This window comes from Nomascus leucogenys, chromosome 22a (genome assembly GCF_006542625.1).
Source record: "Nomascus leucogenys isolate Asia chromosome 22a, Asia_NLE_v1, whole genome shotgun sequence".
In the NCBI taxonomy this organism is placed as follows: Eukaryota; Metazoa; Chordata; class Mammalia; order Primates; family Hylobatidae; genus Nomascus; species Nomascus leucogenys.
In genome coordinates, this window is record NC_044402.1 from 26,565,982 (window position 1) to 26,590,472 (window position 24,491).

The following is a 24,491-nucleotide window of genomic DNA, read 5'->3' on the forward strand; positions in this document are numbered from 1 at the left end:
ATCCTCAGCAAACTAACCCAGGAACAGTAAATCAAACACCGCATGTTCTCACTCATAAGTGGGAGCTGAACAAAGAGAATACATGGACACAGGGAGAGGAACAACACACACTGGGCCTGTCAGGGGACAGGATCAGAGCAGGGAGAGCATCAGGAAAAATAGCTAATGGATGCTGGGCTTAATACCTAGGTGATAGGCTGATAGTGCAGCAAACCACCATAATATATGTTTACCTATATAACAAACCCGCACATCCTGCACATGTACCCCAGAACTAAAAATAAAAAATACATATACACATTTCCAATCAGGAATATGTTTACATTTGAAATCGGAATATACAGAATATTTGTGCTGTTTGAATAGTCTAATCCCAGTGACTCTACGACCCATACACACCCTCTTCTACACAGCCTCTACTCTAGAGGAAACCACAGTGAGCACAAAGCAGGAAAGTTGATTCTCTAGGAAACAGGGTGAATACACAACAAAAGTGATAATCTACTCAAAATCCTACTTGCTTTATTTATTGGTAAGATTTTTCTTTAGAGGAGGTTTTACGTTTCTAACATAAGGTGCTACCTGAAGCTTTACAAAAACTCTTTCCCAGGCCCAATACTCTGCTTTGCCTCCATTATTTATAATCTTTGTTAACAAAGCTGAGACTGTTGTCAGACTTCCATAGTGAGATCATCTTCTATTAATTGACAAATGCCACAAAAGGTAGAAAGAAAAGAAGCCAGGATTTGAACTGACCTTCTACTCTCAGGTCCACACTAATTCCCTTTAGATGCCAAGCCAGAGTGTCTCTCAGCACTGAATATAAATGCAGTGGGATTTGGGATAAGGCATGAGTATGGATTTAAGTGACCAAAGACGACTCGGGAACATAGGTGAGACTTGGGCTGAACCCCAAAGGTGTATAGATCCAGAGAAGAGAGGCTTCCAGGGAGAAAGAAGTACAGCTGCAAGGGCATGGAGCATAATGATGACAGAATATGCTAGTGACAGGGAGAAACCGGATCTTATTAGAATACAGAAAGCCATGAATATTCAAGAAAATGTGGTTCAAGGGACAGCTTTTGAAAAACAGATTCTGGAAGACCTTGAAAGCCAAGTGTAGGGTTTGGACTACATCGAGAAGAGGTCATTGAAGGTTCACGAGCAGAGGAGTGACAGGACAAAAATGGTATTTGGGGGAGACTGATCTGGAACAAGTACATACAGTAGATTTCAGAAATACAAGCCTGGAGAACAACAATGGAGAGCTCAAAGACTGTCAAGGACTGTGAAGTCTTCTTCACCATCATGGCTTCAGTGGTTTCAAAGCAACTTACTCCTTCCTGGCTTCCCCTTGGTCTGCAGAATCCGCCACCAAAAGATTCTATGTGACAAGAGATGCAGCTTCAGGAAATAGAGCCACAATCAAATATTACCTAGGAAACCAAATATAACTAAATGCAAAATGTTACCCCACACTGAGAAATAGCTGTGAAATTTGGTTATAGCTGTGTTTATTGTTCTTTAAACTTTATATAATAGGAAAATATGCTAAAGTAATCCAAATGCAAATTAAATAAGTTAGATGTTGAGAATACACGTGCTGTGTTGTAGGGATTAGAATAAAGCCTCTAACAATACTGAGAGTTTGTTTCACTAAACTTTCTTGTTTTAATATATTATTTTTGATTTGCCCTGTTCTCAGGAATTTTCATGAGTCGGGGACAATACGATTGTGTCCATGACATGTATGTTGAGCTGCAGGCCCTTTTCTAAAGCTCACCTCCCACAACCTCCACCAGCAGCAGGGCACTGATGTGAGAGCTCTAACCAGATGACAGACTTCAGTGCCAATGTGAGGGAATCACACGGAAATTTTAAATAGGGAGAGGAGAAAGAACACTTACTCTTAAGGACAGATAAAATCCAGATGACACCTCCCTGCCTAAATCCTTTTTTACAGAAACAAAATCATACCCCAAATATCGAGAATTTAGGTGGAATAAAGGGGCTTTAAGCCAAACATCCACAAAGGCAGACAGATACCTGATCTGTGGCCCATGTAGATACCTTAACTTTACAGAAATTACAGAAATACAAGTCTTGCCAATGGACTAAGATGCAACTGAAAGCTATAACTCCTTAAGACATAGAAACAAAGGTATTTGGATAGAAAAATCATCTCAGAAGAATTGGGAAAAATCCTAAAGAAAATTTATATTTATTCATATTACTTATGTATGCACATACATGCATTTGATTTCACTCATATAAGAATATCTGAGTAAAACTGCAGTTTTAGATTTAGTAGAGGGCTGATTTCAAAGAGCATGTAGCTAATTTACTGGGAAATAATGCCTGAAGTTAGATGCTATTGTTTCCTACCAATGCTCCTGAGAGTTGTTACCGTTTACAAGGTTTGACTGAATTCTCCTGCAGGGAAATACAAATTTTGCAATCCAGGGTGTGAAAAAAATCAAGGGAATTTTGTGTTTTACATTTTCAGTATATAATGCATCCAACTTCTTCAATCATATAGTACTGATTTTGGTCAACATAAAACTGTGGGATTTGATGATTGACGATAAAGTTCTACTATCTCACTCGATCACTAGAGTACTAGACTGTTACAAGAAATCTCATCTTGTGAAATAAACCACGGTGTCACTTTGGAAGTGAGTGCCACAGAAGAAACTGGGACCAAGAGGCTCTTTTCCCATATTATGTTATAGCGGTCTTTTCCCTCCAACCACGATCCGCTGTAAAACCATTTCCATTTTATATAGATGTATATATGAATGACTGTTCAGAAACAGCAAGGCTTTCTTTGAGAAAGGAGAAGGGCAAGAGTGAAAAGAAATGGAAACATCTTGACATTTTCACTTTTTATCTGAAGAAGGAAATTGCATATTGGGATAGTTATTATAATTCCCATATGCCTAAAAGCATTTCTTCTGGCAAGAAAACACCTAGTCGTAGTAAAACTGTTAGTGTTCTTTTCATGAAAAGAACGCTAAAATCTTTGCACAACTCAGATGCTGAAAATATGCAAGACTCAGTCATTCACCCAACAAATATATTTTGACACCATGCATATTCTGAAACAAGGTCATATTAATAGTTGATGAAATTAAGCATGTATTTTTCCTACTGCCTTATACTTTTATGTGTTTTCCACATTTTCAACAGTGAGCTTTTATAATTTCTATATCCAAAAAAACTCAGTTAAATCAAAGGTACCAATAATGCAAGTTTCCTTCATTTCTTCTGTAGGCATGTAGCGAAATCCTAAGTGCAAACCAGTGCCTGGTGATCAAAATAAGGACAGTCAATGGCCAAAACACTACAAGGTACAGAAACACCTCCACTTTTCTGAAGTCTCCAAATTCTTTGTTTGAAAACATTTGTTAATTTCACTTGGCAAAGGGACATGAATCAGTGGACAAAGATCCACAAGAAAAGGGTAGGTTGAGAAAATAAACTATAATTCTAAGTAAAGAAAATAATAAGAACCACTAGCTTTTCAAGTCAAATCAATGCCTGCAACCACTGAGCTTAATCAAGTCTTTTCCGAGGGAGTGAAAGTAAAAAGTAATGTACGCCTGTAATCCCAGCACTTTGGGAGGCAGAGTTGGGAGGATCACTTCAGGACAGGAGTTCAAGACCAGCCTGGCCAACATGGTGAAACCTGGTCTCTGTTTAAAAAAAAAAAAAAAAAAAAAAAAAAAAGCTGGGCTTGGTGCCTGGTGCCTGTAATCTCAGCTATTCAGGAGGCTGAGGCAGAAAAGTTGCTTGAACCTGGTAGGCGGATGTTGCAGTGAGCCGAGATGGCACCACTGCACTCCAGTCTGGGTGACACAGCAAGGCTCGCAAGACTCCTTCTCAAAAAAAAAAAAAAAAAAAAAAAAAAAAAAAAAAATTAATGTAGCCCTCCTAACCGAAACACTCAAATTAAGAAATGCTTGATAGAGACACACTGGCAAGTCTTTAACTAGATTTGCCCAGCTTCTTGCAACATTTTCTTTGGCCAAGAAGGTTCTTTGACTACAGAGGGATTATCACTGGAGTTGAAGGCTTTTCCCTAAAATAAATGAATAAACAAAACCATTGTAGAATATTCCATACTGCCAGGTCACTCTGGGACTGATGTAAAGCCTCAGAAAACTCTTAGAATTTGCGACTTGAAGCACAGCCCATTATATGTTATGTCTTCCCCTGCTACCTTCACCCTAATCTCACAGTGCAAAGGTGAAGTCAGGTAAAAAAGAAATAGGTTGGCATCAATTTTCAACCTAAATGGAGTAACAAAGACTGGAACTACAACTGACCTGATATAACCGGGAAAATGACAACACATGAAACAATGGTTCATAAGACACTAGATATCAGGCAAAGAAGAGCTGTGCTTTCTGAAATAGAGAAGATAAACTAAGTGAGATTTAAGACTGCTCCAGCTTACTGCCCGGAGAGAATTTCTGCATCATGGAGCAGGCAGGAAGATTCCAGCTGGAAGCCAGCCAACTCCTGCAGTTATATAGATGGAGCTAAGACTCAGAAGAGACTCTCAGCTGGCTAGAATGCAGAGCTAACATGGAGCTGGAGAAAACAGATCTAAAAGATCACATATTGTATGATTCCATTTATATATATTCCAGAAGAGACAAAAATAACAAATGCTGATACAAATTCAAACAGCGATGACCTTAAAGGGAAGAACTAACTGGAAAGGGGACCTTAGAAGAACTAACTGGAAAGGGAACAAGAAAAGTTTCTGAGAAGATGAAACTATCCTTTATCTTAACTGTGGTGGTGGTTACTTGGCTATAAGCATTTGTGATAATGCATGTAAGATCTATGCATTTTGCTGGATGTAAATTTTACCACCTTCAAAAAATGATCTCTTCCTTCCCTAAAAAGAAAGTAAAGGAGAAAAATAAATGAAGAGAACAAAATTATATTTATTATTTCTATTTTACAAGACAAAGTAAAGTAATTTAGATCTTTCTTGTGCCTTTAGATGTGGAAATAACTATAGGAAATTATGTCCATATTGAAAAATATGTTGGAATTGCACCTGTATGTGACTAACATGGTAATATAAAAATTGTCTTCTGTGAAGCAATAGGCTCTAAGTGGATTATTGCTGTCACCTTAAGTAAGTAACTAGCCAAGGACACCATAAATGAATGGGCTATAATTAAACACAGCAGTGAAAATGGTCCACAAATATAGCATATGGAAGATGGCTGAAATGAAATTATTGAGGCCACAAACTCCAACAGCGTATGATAATCCATGATAAGCTATATGCCTTTGAGTTATGGAGACTATTTTTTTCTTGAACCATAGGACCAAGTGTCTACTGGGGTTTGTAGAAACCAATGTGTCACCTATGAGTCCCAGCTTATTTTCAGGGAGGGCTGTGAAAAACAAAGCTGCGTGCAGTCCTGGCTTTTGCTGAATCAGTTTAGTATTGCATGCATATTAATATTAGCCGTGGTAAAGCCTGAGGATACACCAAATAGTCCCTTCTTAATATTGATGGAACTTAAAAGCAAGTGTGATTCCCATGGGCAACAAGCTACAACCCACATCTATAGAACTGTTACTAAGAGTACCACTAGCTTCATTCTGCTCTTAGAAGACCTGGGTTTCACTGCTGTCTTCTGACTTCCCTTTGGCTCCATAGAATATCTGTGGACCCGAGAATAAAAACAGATGCAGAGAAATAACCTTTGGTGCTGCCACTCCTGACGTTTCTTTTGCATCTGTCTTGCCGTCTGGGACCTGGCTATCATGGAGCTATGCTGTCCCTCTCAGCCTCACTGACTTCTCAGGACTCAGCCTCCTCCCTGCTTAGATGTACCAAACCTGCAAAATGGCACTTATTTGATGGAAATTCTGATCTTGTTCCCTGAGCAAATCAGTCCTACCTTAAATGCCCTCATTTAAAGTGAATAAAATAAAATAAAATAAATAAAATAAAATAAAATAGCATCCCCCCCCCAAAGAACAACACAGACACTAGAAATTACAGAATAATTGATGCTAACAAAAGTCGTTAAGCTCTGTGGCTAATGTGAATCTAAATCCCTATGAATTCAGATGAATTTTCATCAAGAAACTTTCCCTGAAGCGTTAAGAAGATATTGGCAGTCAAGAGCCCAGACTTTGCAGTCAGACTAACATAACTCTGAATCTTTGTTCCTCAACCTAATAGTTTTGTCACCTTGAGCAAATCACTTGACCTTTCTGTCTCAGTTCTCTCATCTATGAAACTGGTATCACAATAGTATCTACTTTTAGGGTTGCTGTGGGGTTTAAATGACAATGAATTCAGCACATTGGGGCACACTGTTAAGCGGTTAAAAAAAGGTAATTGTGTATGAAAGAGGTATTCAAGGTAAAAAAAAATGAAACTGAATATAAATTAATAAAAATTATCCAAAACGTAGGGCAAAAGTTAGTGGAAAAAAATCACGTGTCTTTTCAATGTTCTATAAGGACACTGTTTAACAGGCCCACCCAAGAAACATTTAGCTGTATGGGAGAAGTACCTGTGTCTGGCACTGACATTTATTATTAGCGGGGGCCCAGAGTACAGAAGATGCCCTCCGAACCTGTAGATTTTTGTTCAGCACAGATGTTCAGTAGAAAAGATAACCCCAAAGGTTAAGAGATTTTTGCTTTGTAGGACATTTACCACTTTTAAATCTAACCTAAATTTGTATTTTAATATTCTTAAGGCCTATAAATATCCAGTTCTCCAAATAGTCTTTTGTCATCTTGTTGTTTACACTGTTACCATCTTGTTTCTCTCATTATGGAGTTAAATAAATTTGACACAAATTCATTCTATATTTGCATGAGTGTTTTGTTTTCAACTTTATAATAATTACATTTGTATAAGTCATGTTTTTAACTTTTTGAAAGTAATATCGAAGAGTAGCCGGCAGGGCCATTATGTGCCATATCTCCTAAAGTTCACCATTACACATTCAATTTATTATTATTCAATTTATGTTCATCAAATTTATTCTTACAAGATAGGACCTACAAAATATCTGCATTTTAGAAGCACAGTAATTATCATGTCCAAGGTAACATAGATATTAAGGGACAGAGTCAAGATTTGAACACAGGCCACCCCATTACACATTAGGGGTCTCGTCCACCATGCTATATGACATATGTTGGAATTGAAATCAAATACATAAAAATCAGAAGATCTAGGTCAATAGAGAATTAAAATACAAATAGTTGGGAGTATGGGCAAGATATTCTAATTCTATAATGGCTAAAGATATTTTAATTCTAAATGGCCTCATCTGAGTGTTAAGAAGGCAGACCTGAAATGTGCTGAATTCCACAATATGATACAATTAATCATCAAGAACACAATTTCCCTTTTCTGATTCTATGTTTTTATGCAATTTGATTGTCTGTGAAGACTTTCCCACATGGAATTAAGCTTCCTAGTCTAATACTAGGACAGATGTTAAACTGTTATTTCTAATAGTGACTAAGTGGCAGCAAATCGAATAAGAATGTGAACTTTTATGTCAGACAAACCCGGGACCAAATCCTTAATCAGCTATATTCTAACGGTGTGATTTCAGTTTTGTCATAATTAAAATCAGGAATATCATACTATAATATTTTCTTAAGAATTTGGGGATGATTAAAAGGATGATATCCTTATAAAGGTCCTAGTAGAGTGTCAGGACCATGATAAGGACTTAACAGTTGTCAAATATTATAATTAGCTACAATAAAAACTAACACTAATCCTATTTACCAAGTACCTATTACACTCCTTATGCTATACCAAAGTTTCAGGAAGCTAAGTGAACAATTCAACTTCACAGATAGAAAGGACTGTCATTTAAAGCAGTTTGGTTCTAGAGCCAACTAAATTAATGACTATGCTTTCATTTCTTTTATCATTTAGTAAGTTATACACATTACAAATCAAACTTTTAAAAATTGGATTCTTTAAAAATTAATTTTCAAGATCGATCTCCACCAACGACTCAATGAAATAAATCCAGATTTGAGCCCTATGAGGCCTACATTTAGGACGCAGCAATGATTTCAACACAGGGGAGTTTCTCCCCAAGAGCTGGGCACCATAACATGCGTTCTATTGAAAGAAGTTCGGAAATCTAATTTTTTTTTTATATTTTGAAAAATAAATAGCATATAATGTTAAACCAAACAAAGCAGGGTAAAAATGTCAAACAGAATGTGATCTTAACCATGCTAATGCTTAAAATGAAGACTGTAAGGAAACAACCAGAATGTTAACAGTGGCTGCAGCATATTTTTTCCCTGCTTTGCCTGCTGGAACACTACCTTTCCTTTCCAGCCCTCTTCCACACCATGTTTGCTTTGAACGTACTTATAAATTTTTCAAGGCAGCCAGGCACAGTGGCTCACACCTGTAATCCCAGCACTTTGGGAGGCCGAGGCAGGCAGATCACGAGCTCAGGAGTTCGAAACCAGCCTGGCCAACAAGGTGAAACCCTGTCTCTACTAAAAAAATGCAAAAATTAGCTGGACGTGGTGGGTGGCGCACACCTGTAGTCCCAGCTACTCAGGAGACTGAGGCAAGAGAATCACTTGAACCCAAGAGGCGGAGGTTGCAGTGAGCTGAGATTGCACCACTACACTCCAGCCTGGGCAACAGAGAGAAACTCTGTCTCAAAAAAAAAAAAAAAAAAATTTCAAGTCTTAATGAAAACTGTCCTAAAAGCAGCTGCTCTTCATAGAGTCTCAACCCTGGGTACAGCTGCCATTACTCCACCTTATGACTCCTCACTATACACCGTTCATGTTTCTACTGAAGTACCTTCATATGTGTCTTTCCCCATTAGACCAGAAGGTATTTGAGAACAAAACTCTCTTATTCATGATTATATCTGCAAATAAGAAATGTTTGGTGAGTGAATGAATCAATACATGATAAAGTGCATTCTAAGCAACAAACAACTGTTTTACAAGTGAAATTCTCATATATGGCCTATTCGCTGGGCAGGCGGAGTCTGAAAACAAAGGCAGGGAATGAACACATAACCAAAAGCATGGATGTATTATACTATGATATCCTTAAAATTTACTGCTATGCCAGTTGGTCTGGAGCAACATAGGTTCATAACAACATAGGTTTTTAACATAATGTCTATGTACCTATATGGATCCAAGAGACAGAATAAGTATACACATATCTGTCCCCTTCTTTGCACACTAAGTAATGCAGACATTGCTTGTTTTTTCTGAAGCTTGAATGGGAAATGTGTTTTTAACAGATTCAATCAATACACCAACCTACATTAAAAAATAAATAAACCCACACAATAAATAAAAAGCAAAAGGCCAATCAATAGCCAACACTGCAGCTTAACAGCCACTCCTACAGAAAACTGTCTGAAAAAGACGCTTTACACTCCACTATCTGCACTATCCACAGCTGCTTGCTATTGATTTGCTGCAAGCAAAGAACATCTATTATCACATGCCAGTGTGAACTGAGCAATTTCTCCAACAGGCAGCCTGCAATGTGTGACTAGCAATGTAGCACAGGGTGGCCGGCTCCTAAGGGTGGGCTGAGGACCCACGTTCATTCCCTTTACTTCACCCCCACAAAGCCATGATGAGCACCCACTTCCTAAATTCAGGAACTTGATGTGTGTTAAGGACTCATGTGCCGAAGACTGTCCTATATGTGCTTCTCCAGGGCACCAGAAGCAATAATCAGACCCCCAAATTATATGCCACTCAAAACAGTTGTCATGTACATGGTAAAAGGCAACAATGTTGTTAAGGATAGGTATGAAATGTTTAAAACTGCTATTTTCACAAAGTCCATAAAAATGACAAGCCTTTTGCACATGTGTGGGTGCACCCAGGAGGATTCTATTCTACACAACATTTTTTGATGTTCGAAGGGAAGAGAAACTCAACAGCAGGCTGACAATTAAATGATATTACCACAAAATACGGGAAGGAGATTCTGGATTTGCCTGGTGCTGCCATGGCTACAACACGCTAGAATTTCCCAGGTTCTCAGTCCTGATTTAAAATACTAATAAGAACCCAATATCAAAAAAGAATATTCCTATCAAGAAACTTTGTAAGGTTCCATTTCTTTTGTTGTTCTAAAATGTAGCCCAAGACAGCTTTCATTAAGTTGATTTTCAGGTGGTGCTCACCCTCTGAATAGCCAACTCCCTCAATTTTAAATGTTTCACAAGAACTGAAGATTATCTTGGAGAATGTTACTTACGTGTTCTTCCACAGATCATACTGATTTCTACATTAACTCAACATTTCTTCTGGGATGATTAGATTGTAGAATCAAAACAGCCCTAAAAGTCAACCCAAAAGAAACTCCCCATGACTTCATCATTACATAACATTGTGGAAGGTCACATCTAAAACTATGTAAGACAATTAGCAAATCAATTACACTTGGGTTTCCAATCAGAAGCTTTTTGTTTCCTAACCCCATACAAGGGAGTCACTCTTATACAAGACAATCAGCTCTAAAGAATATCAGCTTTGCATAGCTATGTTTATAAGAGTGAAACTGAAATTCATCCCACTGCCTCCATCAACCCACCAGGGTCACACAAAGAATAAAGAAATAAAGTGAAAACATCCAGGCTTGGCCAACTCACACTAAATGAGACTAAGTTTTAAAATGTACACTCTACTCATAGAGGCAACATCTATGTAACAGCACATTAACATTGTCAGGCAAAAATATTTGGTAAAAAGGCAAGAAAAACACAAATGTCATAAAAGAACGAATGCTAGGAAAAAGGAATACCCTAAAATGCAGACATTTTTAGAGGCTTACAAGTCATGCCTAGATATGATTAACTTTTTTACACATGATGGATTAAGTACCTTATTTTGGAAAATATAAGACCTAGCTATTTCCCTGTTGAGTAAGTTTCAGTTTTTGGATACGCAGTAATAAACTGAAGTGTTTTCATGTTCATTAATTGAGGATCAATCTGTTGCCCTGAGAAACAGCTCCTGGAAAATGAGATATTCTTAACCATTTTTCCCCCACAAAACACTTTTTGCAATTAAATTTCATCTCTAACCAATATGCATGGTCCTATGATAGCATTTAAATGGATACAATTTGTTTGAGCTATATGCAACATTCTATAGAACATTCTCTTTGCAGGAATTAATTAGGTAAAGGCCAGGTTTCCTTGATGGCACTTGACTTTTAATGCTGTGACCCATTTCTGTTATTTAGGTCAAAGGCAGGCCACTTGTGGCAGGCATGTTACCAAAGCAATTGCTGATGACCTCTGTGATCTTCCATATAAGACCCACTTTCTGATTTTCTCTATATTCCTTCTCATTATTATTCTTCCTCCTCCATGAACTTGTCTTTCTTTGCAATTTCCCCCACCACTTTTTGCTGATGATAAGCATGAGCCTATTCAAGTCTGCTGGTGACGATGAAGGTTAACACTTGAGTCCTGATACAGGCTACACCACCAAAAATTTATGAACAAAGGTAAGCACATAGAATATCATACACATAACTTCATTTTGAAGATGTTTGTGAGATGAAATAGCCCATTATAACTCTAAGGGTCAAGGCTGATATAGAAAATAATGGTCTATGATATAGTGAGACTTCTTTTTCTAGGTAGAACAAACTGGTTTTGCTGCTAGTTCCAAAAGAGAAGGTCTTCCAGATACCTTGAATACCAATTATTGGAAACAGAAACGCCCAATGTAATAATTTTAAGCAATCTACCATTCTGCTATATTTGGTTGGATTTCATTAAAAGTTTATATTCAAACTTCATAGTCATATCCTATATTTCTTAATTCTATATATTTCTCACACTCCACAATTAAGATGTGTACTTCCCTGTAATCCCAGCACTTTGGGAGGCTGAGGCAGGTGGATCACGAGGTCAGGAGTTCAAGACCAGCCTGGCCAACATGGTGAAACTCTATCTCTACTAAAAATACAAAAAATTAGCTGAGTGTAGTGGCAGGCACCTGTAATCCCAGCTACTCGGGAGGCCGAGGCAGGAGAATCGCTTGAACCTGGGAGGTAGAGGTTGCAGTGAGCCGAGACTGTGCCACTGCACTCCAGCCCAGGCAAGAGCAGAATGAGACTCTGTCTCAAAAAAACAAAACAAAACAAAACAAAAGATGTGTACTTCATCATTTGCATATATCTATCCAGTCACAGAAGCCGTGGTCCAATCTCCAGGTGGGGGACTAGGCAAGTAGCTCCTGTTAGAGAGGCAGGTTCCCAAGTCTGCTACAGTGAAAATATTTAGCTGCATTGTTACAGAATAAAATTCAAAATGTATTGCCCTAAACCTAGATTTGCTAGAAATATTTTTGAACTGTGATAAGCTGTCGCCACAAAGGAAAGCTGACATTTTCCCAATGTAAGTTCTAGTGCTTCATTATATCCCAACAAATTCCCCAAGTCAGACAGTGTGATACTCCACATCCCAGACTGAGACACAGTCTGCTCTTGATAAAACCAGAAACAGTCACAGAACGCTAGAAAGAATCCTTCCTGATTTTTACCAGAAAATAATGCCTGGCATGGGGTGACAGACAGGAACTTGTCAAAGACAGAAAAAGACATACCTACCTTCTGAAGATTGTGCATGTTCACCACGTTAGGACAACTTACCTTTACACCTGTTCTGTGCGGAGAGTCTCTTCCTGACCATTTTGTACCCAGAGTGGGACGTATATGCGACAAGAAATAAACTTGTGAGGATAAAGAAGCATTATGCCACCATTTAGAGAAAAAAGCCTTCCTAGTGAGTGCTATACAGACAAATTGGAGGAAAAAGAAAGAGCATGTAGTATAATTCCTCAGGTTCTCTGGCTGGCTGGGTTTATAACTACCTGTTTCAGAGTGAAACAGTATTTCCATATCATAAATATGGCAACATGACTTTCAATAATACCAAAAGACTTGGTAAGAGCAATCTTATACCAAAACTTTCTCCAGACATCGTATCCTTCACATGACAGATACAGAGACATATGCTTATGTAATTAGATGAATGCGTATTACATAATTTTCTCTCTATATTGCCAACTTCTCCACTTGTTTCTCCTCAGTGTACTTTAAGAGAATGAAAGAGCATATGGGACCAAAACTACTGAGAAAAAATGGGAAAAAGAACAACAACAGACAGCTGCACACAGATAAAAAGCTGAGAAATAAAGAATCAAAAAAACCATATAGATCTGGGGGGCATAACATTGTAATTGGTGTCTGCTCCCATGTGGTCACACCATAATGTGACTTTACTATTTTCTCAGATAATGTCATGCATTTTTCTAAAACCAAGAGGTCAAATGAGTCTGGATTATAAAACAAAGGCTGCATTTAGAAAGTCAGAAGGTTAGCAGGACCCACTAAGTCAGGGATTTTCAACAAATCTCTTTGCCACGGTTATTCAGAAATTTCAAGTCTTTACTCATCTTTACTATGGTCACATCAAGAAAATAACATGAGAAAGAAGTGGAGACACAGGTTATAGATGCCCACAGCATTAAAGTGTCTCTACCATCAGTGCTAGAAGCACCTTCATGAAGTCGGAACTAAACCCACGAGCCAGAAGCATCACTAGTGGACACAATTAACAATCACAAGACTCTCTTCTAATAAAAACCAAATATACAATATATACATATAAAATATACTCACAAAATAGAAAATACATACATACATATATATACATACACACACACACACACATATACACACACATACATACAGAATAGCTACGTGTATATAAACCAGATACCAATAAATTTAGTCAGAGAGAATTTCTACCCTATACCTGAAAGATACCCAAGAACACTTTAAGCTTTGCTAATTGTAAAAAAACAAACTCTTGAATGTCTTTGTCATTTGTAAAGCCTAAGAAATTCAGAGAATTCAAACTTTTTGAGAAAACAGCTATACCCTTTAAATAGCCTCAAAATTCTAGGCAATGCAAAAGGGGAGAGTCTCAAAATTATTAACTAATTTGGAGTTAAATTCAATAAGATAAGGTGATTTAATTCATGAAGAATTGAAGCCCTTACAACAAAAATATTGCCCAAATTGGTTTGCCGCTGTGGTATTGTTTCCCAGTCGCTATTCTAATCTAAAGAAAAAACATAGGGAGTAAGCAAGTGGGACAATATTTAGTGTTGGTAAGCAAGACACGTCTCTTCACTCTTCTCATAAGAGCACTAGTCATTTCCCAAGTTCCTGGAGGAGAGAATTACTTTTGAATGTTTCAGAAGAGCCATCCTTTTACATATTGTCCTTTAAGATTCTCCAAATCTCCAAACATCTTGACAAAGTTCCAGTATGAAAGGTTGTTGTACTTACGATCATTGCACTGGTTTCCAGAATAAGAGGTCATAGAACAATCACAGGTGAAGCCCTCCCATTGTTGCATGCAGACCCCTTGGTTGGCACATGAATCTTCCTGGCAGGTGGTACTGGGTCCTAGTAATGCGCAAGAAGAGGGGAAAAAAAGAAAAAGGAGAGAGAAGAAATGTTAAAAATTAGATTCAAAGAAATCACCTGAATTTACCATTCTCATGCCCCCAAACATTTGAAGACACACCACCAAAATTGTCAACTCAATCTCATGCAACAAGAACTTAGTATATACAAAAGATGATGGAAATACACACTTAGCCACAAACTATCAACAGTTACACACAGAAGGGAGAGGGCTGAACACACTGTTCTCCTTTGGGTTGACTCTGCAAAATAGCTTCATCTCTACCTTTCAACTAGAAAGATATCTCATTTGGATTATAGTCTCTTTTAATGTAGAATGCTAACGCAGAAAAAAAAAAAATCATTCCCATGATTCTTATAAATTAAGGCACAGTGTTTTTTTAATCCTGAAACTAAAAGTCTCTACGTCTACTTTGTGACATTAAAAAGATGTTTAATGATATTGATAATGATGAAGAGAAGGAGAAGAAAGAGGATTTAGCAGCCAACATGTATTGATGTTTTTTAGGGGGCGAATACTGGGTACTAAGCAATGTACTCACATTATCTCCCTGAGCTCTCTAGGTACTCTAAGAGGTAAGTAATTATGATTACCTCCACTTTACAGATTTTAAAAAACTGAGCTCAGGAAGGCACAGTAATTTACTCAAGGTCACACATTTGGTAACTGATGTCCAACTTCGGTAAACTAACTCTAAAACCCATGCTGTCAACTATACCAGTGGTTCTCAATGTGTATTTCTGAGACGACCACCACCTGGGAATGTGTCAGGAATGCAAATACTTGGAGCTCACCCCAGACCCACTGAATCAGAAACTTTTGCAGGGAGGCATACATCTGTTTTTACAAGCTTCCAGGACATTCGAATGCAGTCTGAAGTTTGAGAGCCATTGCACTACAGCACACTGCTGCTCTAGGTATTCTAAAAACGGATTCTTTTTTTTTTTTTTTTTTTTTTTTTTTTTTTTTTTTTTGAGACAGTCTCACTCTGTTGCCAGGCTGGAGTGCAGTGGTTTTGTATTTTTAGGAGAGACAGGGTTTCACCATGTTGGCCAGGTTGGTCTCGATCTCCTAACCTTGTGATCCACCCACCTTGGCCTCCCAAAGTGCTGGGATTACAGGCGTGAACCACTGCACCCAGCTAAAAATGGATTCTCTTAAATGGAGTGTGCATGCGCTGGAGCATGCAAAAGAGAATCATTTGTGCTATAGAAAGAAAATATTAGAAATTGTGTTTCTTTTAATTAATTCTAAATTATTTCTATTTCTGTGTGTCTTTCATATGCTAATATATAAGAATAACAGTACATGTATATAACTTATAAGTAAGTTTACCTATTTTGAAGGTAATCTCAAAATCTTTTTCTGATATGTGGGGGCATTAAAGTTTTTTTGATGATCTCTCTCTTACAGATTGCCATTAAACTCTTTCTTTCAGTCAGCCTGGCACTTCTCTTCAATCATTCTCTCTCTTTTACTAATATTTTCTGCCTTAACTTTGGGATTAAAGATAAATCTATACTTTTGGGATTATCTGAGCCACAGGAAATATCTTAATATTCAGTATAACTCCATGAATTTCCCAGAGAATATCAGCAAAGGAGATGAGCCCTTTGACTCACAAAATGTATTAGTCCGGAACTAATGCATAAAAGCACTTGACAGGGTAAAACATATAACCATTGCAATAACAGTATATTTCACAATTTCTAACGTAAGCCTCACAAAAGCAAGAATATTGAAATGAAAGAACACAGGGTCCTAAAGATGCATGTTCAAAAGAGATGCACAACTACAAAGGGTTCGTCTTCTGGGTGGCAAGGCATTTTGTATTTATTCATGAAGGGTGGAAGCAGGACAGGCCATCACTCATAAGACAATGCTATGAGGACATGACATAAGAAAGTTCAAAACAATTACTAACACTGGGGTTACAGTACTGCTGCTGGCTTTCTGCAGCTCCTATTGGCCATGTGGTTCCCCCATGTAGAGATGAAAGGAGGTATGTGGTCATGTTCTCAGTGGGTCTTAAACTTGAGCATTGTGTTATACAAGTTTCATTAACAATGGTAAATCAGGACAGCTTCTTTCAAAGGATAAAAGCTTCTGAGAAGTCCACAGGGGCTCCCTGGCCAAACAGCTCTCACCACACAATTGGCTAGTAATTCAATTGTACTCAATAATCAGAAACACATGGAAGGTTTATGGAAGGTTTTACTGTAAAAGGCAGTAAAACAGCAAAAACTCTGGGAAAACACAATAATTCTTTGAATGTTGATTGAATCTAAAGACGAAGCCTTTTCCATGTCTTTCGCCTTCCCTCTAACAGACAAATTTTAACCATTTTCTAAGGACCAGCCTGAATGCCTTCTTCAAATGAAACATTAGTCAATAACTTCAAAGAATAATTCTCCCGCTTTGTTGTGGCCATAGCAATTATTATCTACGTCATTAATTTTTGCACATAATATTCAATTTAGCACTTTATTACACATTGCACTGTCTTCTCCTCATATAATCCTCTAATTGCTTTATGTTTTTACTATTTTATCATCAAAAGTTTGAAAGCTGCTTGCTATTAGAAAGCAGATAATATTCTTGGGTTAGGTCCTGGTGGCACTAAGTCTATTGTGCAGATGCAGAAACAGTGTTTCAGTAAATGTTGGGGTGATTTGAATTGTAACCACCCTTGATTTGCTGTATCATGCTTCCAAAACCCGAGTGTAGGAGCATGTCTGCACTCTGCAAAGTGAGTAATCTTTTCCATTTGTCAAAAGTTCATCAGGGACCAAATACAGGGTGGGGATTACAGGTTATCAATTCCACTGAATTTGCTTCACTTGCATTAAGGGACACAGGCCATGTAGAATCAGATAGTACTGGAAGACTGACTACATCGTAAGCATCCAAGAACAACAGTATTGTCACTAAGGACTTAACATAACTTTCAACTTCTCAACAACCTGGAACTAACCTTGAACCTCCTTTCAAGATTGAGCTCCTAAGAGCCCCTTCCTCCTTCTCCAGTCTCATTTCTTACCATATGTCGCTAGCTCACAGTGCTACAGCCCTATCCTGCTTTTAGTCTGTAACACAACGATTCCCAGAGTGTTGCTCCTAAACCAGCAGCATCTGCATCTCCTGGAAGCTTATGAGAAAAACACACTTTAAGTCTGTACCCAGACCTACTGACTGGGGACAGAATTGAGGAATCTGAGTTGTAACAAGCCCTCCAGGTGGTTCAGATGCCTGCTCATATTCCTGGACCACTGCCTTAACACTTCATGCCCACCCCTATCTTCAAGTTCCTTTGTGCTTCTTGCTGGACCCATGGCCTTAACTGTGCTTTTTCCAGATTCAAATGACTGTTTCATTTTTATTCTTCAAGTTTCAGCTCAAAATGAGCTTTCTCCAAACTATCCTACTGAAGGAAGCCCCCATTAGCAGAACATTTACTCTTCATCATGTCTTCCTATTTACTTAACTCATAACAATTACGTGGACTGTAATTAAATTAATTTCTTTTTAATTGAAAGATAATAGTTGTTTATATTTATGGGATACAATGTTATGTTTTAATATATGTTTACAACATGGACTGGTAAATCAGGCTAATTAACAAATCAATCACCTCACATACTTAGCACTTTTTTGTGGTAAAAACATTTAACATCTATTCTTCTAATGATTTTGAAATTTAAAATACACTATTATTTGCTGTAGTCACCATTCTATGCAATAGATTACCAAAGCCTATTCCTGTTGTCTAATTGAAACTTTGTACCCATTGATCAACATCTCTTATTTTTCCATCCATCCCCTCCCCCAGCCTCCTATAGCCACTATTCTATTCTCTATTTCTATGAGTTCAAATTTCTTAGATTCCACATATAAGTGAGATCATGTGGTATCTGTCTTTCTGTGCCTGGCTTATTTCCCTTGGCATAATATCCTCCAGGTTCATCCATGTTGTAAATGAGAGAATTTCCCACTTTTCATTTTTTTTTTAGACGGAGTCTTGCTCAGTCGCCAGGCTGGAGTGCAGTGGCACGATCTCCGCTCACTACAACCTCTGCCTCCCGGGTTCAAGCAATTCTCCTTCCCCAGCCTCCCAAGTAGCTGGGACTACATGCAGAAACCACCATACCTGGCTAATTTTTGTATTTTTTAGTAGAGATGGGGTTTCACCGTGTTGGCCAGGATAGTCTCAATCTCTTGACCTCGTGATCCACCTGCCTCGGCCTCCCAAACAGCTGGGATTACAGGCATGAGCCACCACACCCGGCCTTCCCACTTTTTTTTAAGGCTGAATAAAACAATCTGTTAAGGGGCTATTATTTAAAATATATAAGAAACTCAAACAACTCAATAGTATGAAAACAAATACCCCAATCAAAAAATGAGCAAAGGTATTGCATCATGTACACATACCACGTTTTCTTTATCCATTCATCTGAGGATGAACACCCAGGTTTCTTCTAATTCTTAGCTATTGTGAATAATGCTGCAATGAACATGGGAATGCAGATATCTCTTTGGTGTACTGCCCTCAATTATTTTGGATTGAAACCCAGAAGCAGGACTGCTGAATCATATGGTAATTCTATTTTTAGTTTTCTGAGGAACCTCCATTCTGTTTTCCATAATGGTTATATTAATTTACATTCCCACCAACAATGCACAAGTGTTCCCTTTTCTCCAAGCCTTTGCCAATACTTGCTTTTTTTTTTTTTTGTCTTCTTGATAGTAGCTATTCTAGTAGGTGCAAGGTGATATCTCATTGTGGTTTTAGTTTGCATTTTCCCAAAGATGAGTGATGTTGAGCATTTTTTTCATATATATGTTGGCCATTTGCATTTCTTCTTTTAAGAAGTGTCTAGTTAGATTCTTTGCTCATTTTTTGATTGGGGTATTTGTTTCCTTATTTTGAGTTGTGTTTCTTATATATTTTGGATAATAGTGCCTTATCAGATATATACTTTACAAATATTTTCTCCCAATCTATGGGTTACTTCTGCACTCTATTAATTGTTTTCTTGATGTGCAGAAGCTTTTTAGTTTCATGCAGTCTTGTTTGTTTATGTGGCCTGTGCTTTTGAAGTCACATCCAAGAAATCCTTTCCCAGAAACAATGTAATAGAGCACTTCCTGTACGTTTTCTTCTAGTAGTTTTATAGTTTCAGGTCTAACATTTGAATCTTTAATATATTTTGAGATGATGTTTGTATATGGTATAAAAAGGGTCCAATTTTATTTTTCTGCATGTAAATATCCATTTTGTCCAATATCATTTATTGAAGAGACCATCCTTTCTCCATTGTAAACTTGTGGCACCCTTGTTAAAAAAAATCAGCTAACCATAATGCATAGATTTATTTTGGGGGTCTCTATCCTGTTCCACTGGTCAGTGTGTCTGGTTTTTGTCAGTACTATTAAGTTCCTGACTGTCTTTCAAATCCTACTGTACCGTAAGCCTCTCAAGGACAGAAGCCTTGTCTGTCTTGGTCGCCTTTACATCTCTAATTTCTGATATTGTATTTGGTATAGCATGAGGGCTCTATTCAAAATATTCAAAATGTTATTGAATAAAAGAAAGAACTAAATAACAAGAAAAAATAAAGAAAGAAATTAAGCCATTCGTTTAGAATTTAAAGCAAAATGGTTCTTGTAACAATTTATCCCTAGAACTTACCAATAAGAGCTCACGTAAGTAATTTCTTACTTGAAACTGTTTTTATTTACATTTTTTCTTAGGGTGAGTGGGATGGTGGTATTTAATTGGCCGTGTGTCCTTTGATTTCAATCGCACCAGATGCTGACAAGAACTCTTTGGTATTCCCAAGCCCAGGTACAGTATATAATAACTATTGAATGAATGAGAGTCTGGGCTAGACTCTAGAACAACTTCTAGATGATCATTTTCTAAGCTCCTATTCTTACTTCAACCTATTTAAGTACATCCTTTCCTAAACAGAGCCTATTTTATGTCAATGTATTTAATGTATGCATTTCACATAGCAGTGTGTCAAAAAAAAAATAGAAAAACATGTCTTGGGGGAAAAAACCAAAAGCTTCAACAGTGCTTCCCACTAAACATCTATTGATATAAAATAATCTTGTGCAAATCAGAAAGAGGATATAACAATGGACACAGCTTACCTAGCGCTTATTATGAGCCAGACACTATACTAAATGCTTTTAAGATATTAATTCCATTAATCTTCATAAGGACATGATGAAGCAAATATAATTAAAAGTAGTAAAGAATCAGAGAAACAAATTATCTTCTCATAGATCTCCATAATTTCAAATTTAAATAATTTTTAAAATGTTGATTGAATCAAAAGGCAAAGATTTCAGAAAAGTAAACTGAGGCAGAGAAAAGTTACACAATTTTCCCCAAAATCCATAGGTGGCAAGTGAGAGGGTGAGGTCTCAAATCCGAGCTTGCTAATTGTGCAGCCCACTCACCTAACCTCTCACGGATGTGGGTAAGCCAGAGTGCGGAATGTGCATGTGTGGTGTTATTGGATTAATAAGAGTAACTTAAGGTATTTCTGACCTACAACTGGGAAAAGATGACATCTTGATGTAAGGATTTGTTTGTGTTTTTGTTTTTCACAAGGAAAAATTTCAAATACCATTTCAATTCAGTTAAACAGGAAGATCTAGTTTTGTCCAATTTTATGAACAGAAATCTGTATCAAATGTATATGTTTATAAGCATGACAGACAATTCTAGGGACTTAATAATCATAATTTTTCATAAAACACTCTTCCAAACCAACATAAAATTCCAGACATTCTAAGATAGCACAAATCTATTTAATTGCATATTTACAAAGTCTTTTTTATCATTGTCTTATTAATTATTGATATCTTAAAACATCCAAAGGCCTTAGGAAGTTCCTGTATAGGAATGGTATAAATTATTTTTGCTCTTGATATGTGAATAACTCTCACTAAAATAGTCACATATCCCTTGGAGAAAAGATGGTGACTTTCTTTGTATACCAGAGAAAGTGACAAGACAACAGAAATGTGTCTGGAAAGACTAAATAAGATGTCAATGGTGTTAATACTTTGGTTTCTAATTTCCAGCTCTGCTTTTAGTTTGCTGGAAAACATGAAATTGCATCTCATTCCCTTATCATTTTATTTATCCGATAATTCTGATGGCTGCCAAAATTTCTTATCATTTTTCTTGAATGTGGGATTGTTCTTCTCATTAAGAATTGTCTGATACAACCATTTTATGACTGTTACTGCTCAAATCCACCCTTACAGCAGATGCACACTGATTTAGTCAATTCCTCTTCATGGCCTAGAAAATCAAAAGTTGATAGAGTGTCTTTTATTGTTTGTAGGTCCTTGAAATAGACTTTCTTCCTAAAGCTCACAACACTAGTATCAGAATGCACTTTCCCTCTGTTATTACTCAAATAAGACTTAACCAAATCTATGTCTCAGACACCCCAATTTGAAATTCATAAATAGTGCTAAAGCAGCACCAGCTAGTTCTAGCCAGACAAGAAGTGGGTGGAGAAATGTAGGGTGCAGCAGGCAGAGGGTAAGGGGGAAAAGGAGAAGTGACAGGGCTGGAGGCCACATCAAGTTTGTCTTCTCAATGTCCATTCCTTTAGAGGGCCAAGACTGGTTATCCAAGAGTGCGGACCAGGTGAGACTGATCTATCAACATTCACTAACTTTAATCACAAGGAGTGAAGGGCTTAAGTCAGAGTGCTTAGACTCTATGGGTGTAACCTAAATGTGAAGTTATCATAGTAGAACTCTGTGTTAACCATAGAGTTTGCCTGTCCCAGCAAACCACAGCTTCCACGGGAAGGAGCATTATAAGAGTTGCTGATATTGTTGGCTTTGTCCCCACCCAAATCTCATCTTGAATTGTAGCTCCCATAATTCCCACGTGTTGTGGGAGGGACCCGGTGGGAGGTAACTGAATCATGGGGGTAGGTTTTTCCCATGCTGTTCTCATGATAGTGAATAAGTCTCATGAGATCTGATGGGTTTATAAAGAGGAGTTCCCCTACACAAGTTCTCTCTTGCCTGCTGCCATGTAAGATGTGACTTTGCTCTTGTTTGCCTTCTGCCATGATTGTGAGGCCTGACCAGCCACGTGGAACTATGAGTACATTAAGACTCTTTTTCTTTATAAATTACTCAGTCTTGGGTATATTTTTATTAGCAGCATGAGAACAGAATAATACATGCCATGAACTGTCTAAAGAGATCTTCCTTCTTCAGTTTAATTTTCTACCCTTGGTAAGTGCCTAATCTTTCTATTTTCACATTTTAAAATTTACATTGTTTTATAGGAAAAAAATGAGTGAACAGTAGTTGGTGGAAGGAAAAAAAGTACAGAAAAAAGATGAATATACATAGATTTATGTATATGTGTGTGTATTTATATAAGTCTCATATAAATAAGTCTATAGAAACCCTACAGGGAAATTTTTGAAAATGCGAATGAATTATGAAAGACTCTTACTGCCTACCTGAGCAATCTATAGTCTCTACTGCTAAAATATAAAAATTAAAGAGTTGAGAGGCTTCAGGAGAATGGGATGGCTAATTTTATGTGTCAAAATGACTGAGGTAAGGGATGCCCAGATACCTGGTCATTATATACAATAATAATGAAATATTATTTCCAGGTATGTCTTTGAGGGTATTTACAAATGAGATTAGCATTTTAACTGGTGAAGAGAATAAAGCAGATGGTCCCCAATGTGAGTAGGCATCATCCAATCTGTTGTGGTCCTATTCTGAATAGAAGAAAAAGGCAGAGGAAGGAGGAATTCACTTTCTTTGCTTGAGGTGAGATAGCCATATTCTCTAGCCCTCAGTCATTGGACACTGGTGTTCCTGGTTCTTGGGCTTTTCAAATCAGAGCAGAACTTACACTATCATGCCACTTCTGCTCCTGCCACCCCATTCCCAGGACTTTGGAATCCAACTGTTTTATTCTCCAGCATACAGACAGCGGACTGTGGAGTTTCTTGGCATTCATAATCATGTGAGCCAATTCCTATTTTATATATATATAATATATATATATATTTTATATATTATATATATAAGATGTATATATCCTATATATGATATATATGATAGCTCTCTGGACAACCCTAACTAATACAGAGGATATTCCTGATAATAAGGATAGCCTATTTACTTGGCTGAATATATGTCTCGGGCCCTTCAGCAAAGCTACTTCCATAGCTTTCAGAGTATTTCTAAATTTACAGTGTTGAGTCCCCTTGGCTTTTCTGAAGAGAGTCATTTACAGACAACATAAGATCTATTCATTTTAACTGGAGGAAGCCAAATTCACTTATATTTAGCTTTAAAATAAGAAAGCAAAGATCCCTTAAAAATGTCAAGTGAATCCACTGAGACGCGAATACTCTAGGTCCCATTTTATAGAACATAAGGCAATGCCAGAGAATAGGGTCCTAAATCTTATTATAAAACTTCATTGTCAGAGAGACCTAAGGGTGGCTGTATTCCCAAGATCATGCTTTTTGTCTTGAAGTCAGGACCTATGCCTTACTAAAACTAAGCAAGGCATCAAAATCATTCTTCTCAAGCATGTTCAGATGCTTATGGCTTCCTCTTCTCAAACAGAGGTTTTAAAAAGGTCACATGATTAGAGTGATCAGTGAAAAAGACAAACAATAAAATCTAACATTTGGAGCAGTTTCACTAACACCCTTATTCTCTTCAACCACTTCAAGCCTCTCATAATACGTTGGGTATAAATTGGTTACGGCCATGGATGGGAATTGGTTGACTGAGATGGCTTCATGGTGTCTTTATCCCCAATGGCCTTTTATTGGTAATATATCACTAGTAAATGTTTAACAACCAGCACCTCAGGAAAAGGAAAATAAAACTGATTTGTAACACGTGTTGGTTTTATTAGTA

General features: G+C 37.4%; 1 protein-coding gene across 30 annotated transcripts in view; it reads right to left on the bottom strand.

The window, feature by feature from the left end:
* Positions 1-24,491, bottom strand: part of NRXN3 (neurexin 3) — a 1,697,203-nt gene that overhangs the window by 850,560 nt on the left and 822,152 nt on the right. For all 30 annotated transcript variants that reach the window (XM_030804215.1, XM_030804199.1, XM_030804204.1 and 27 more), the window contains one exon: positions 14,402-14,521. In XM_030804215.1, the coding sequence (XP_030660075.1) occupies positions 14,402-14,521 (120 nt within the window). The remainder of the gene's footprint in view (positions 1-14,401; positions 14,522-24,491) is intronic.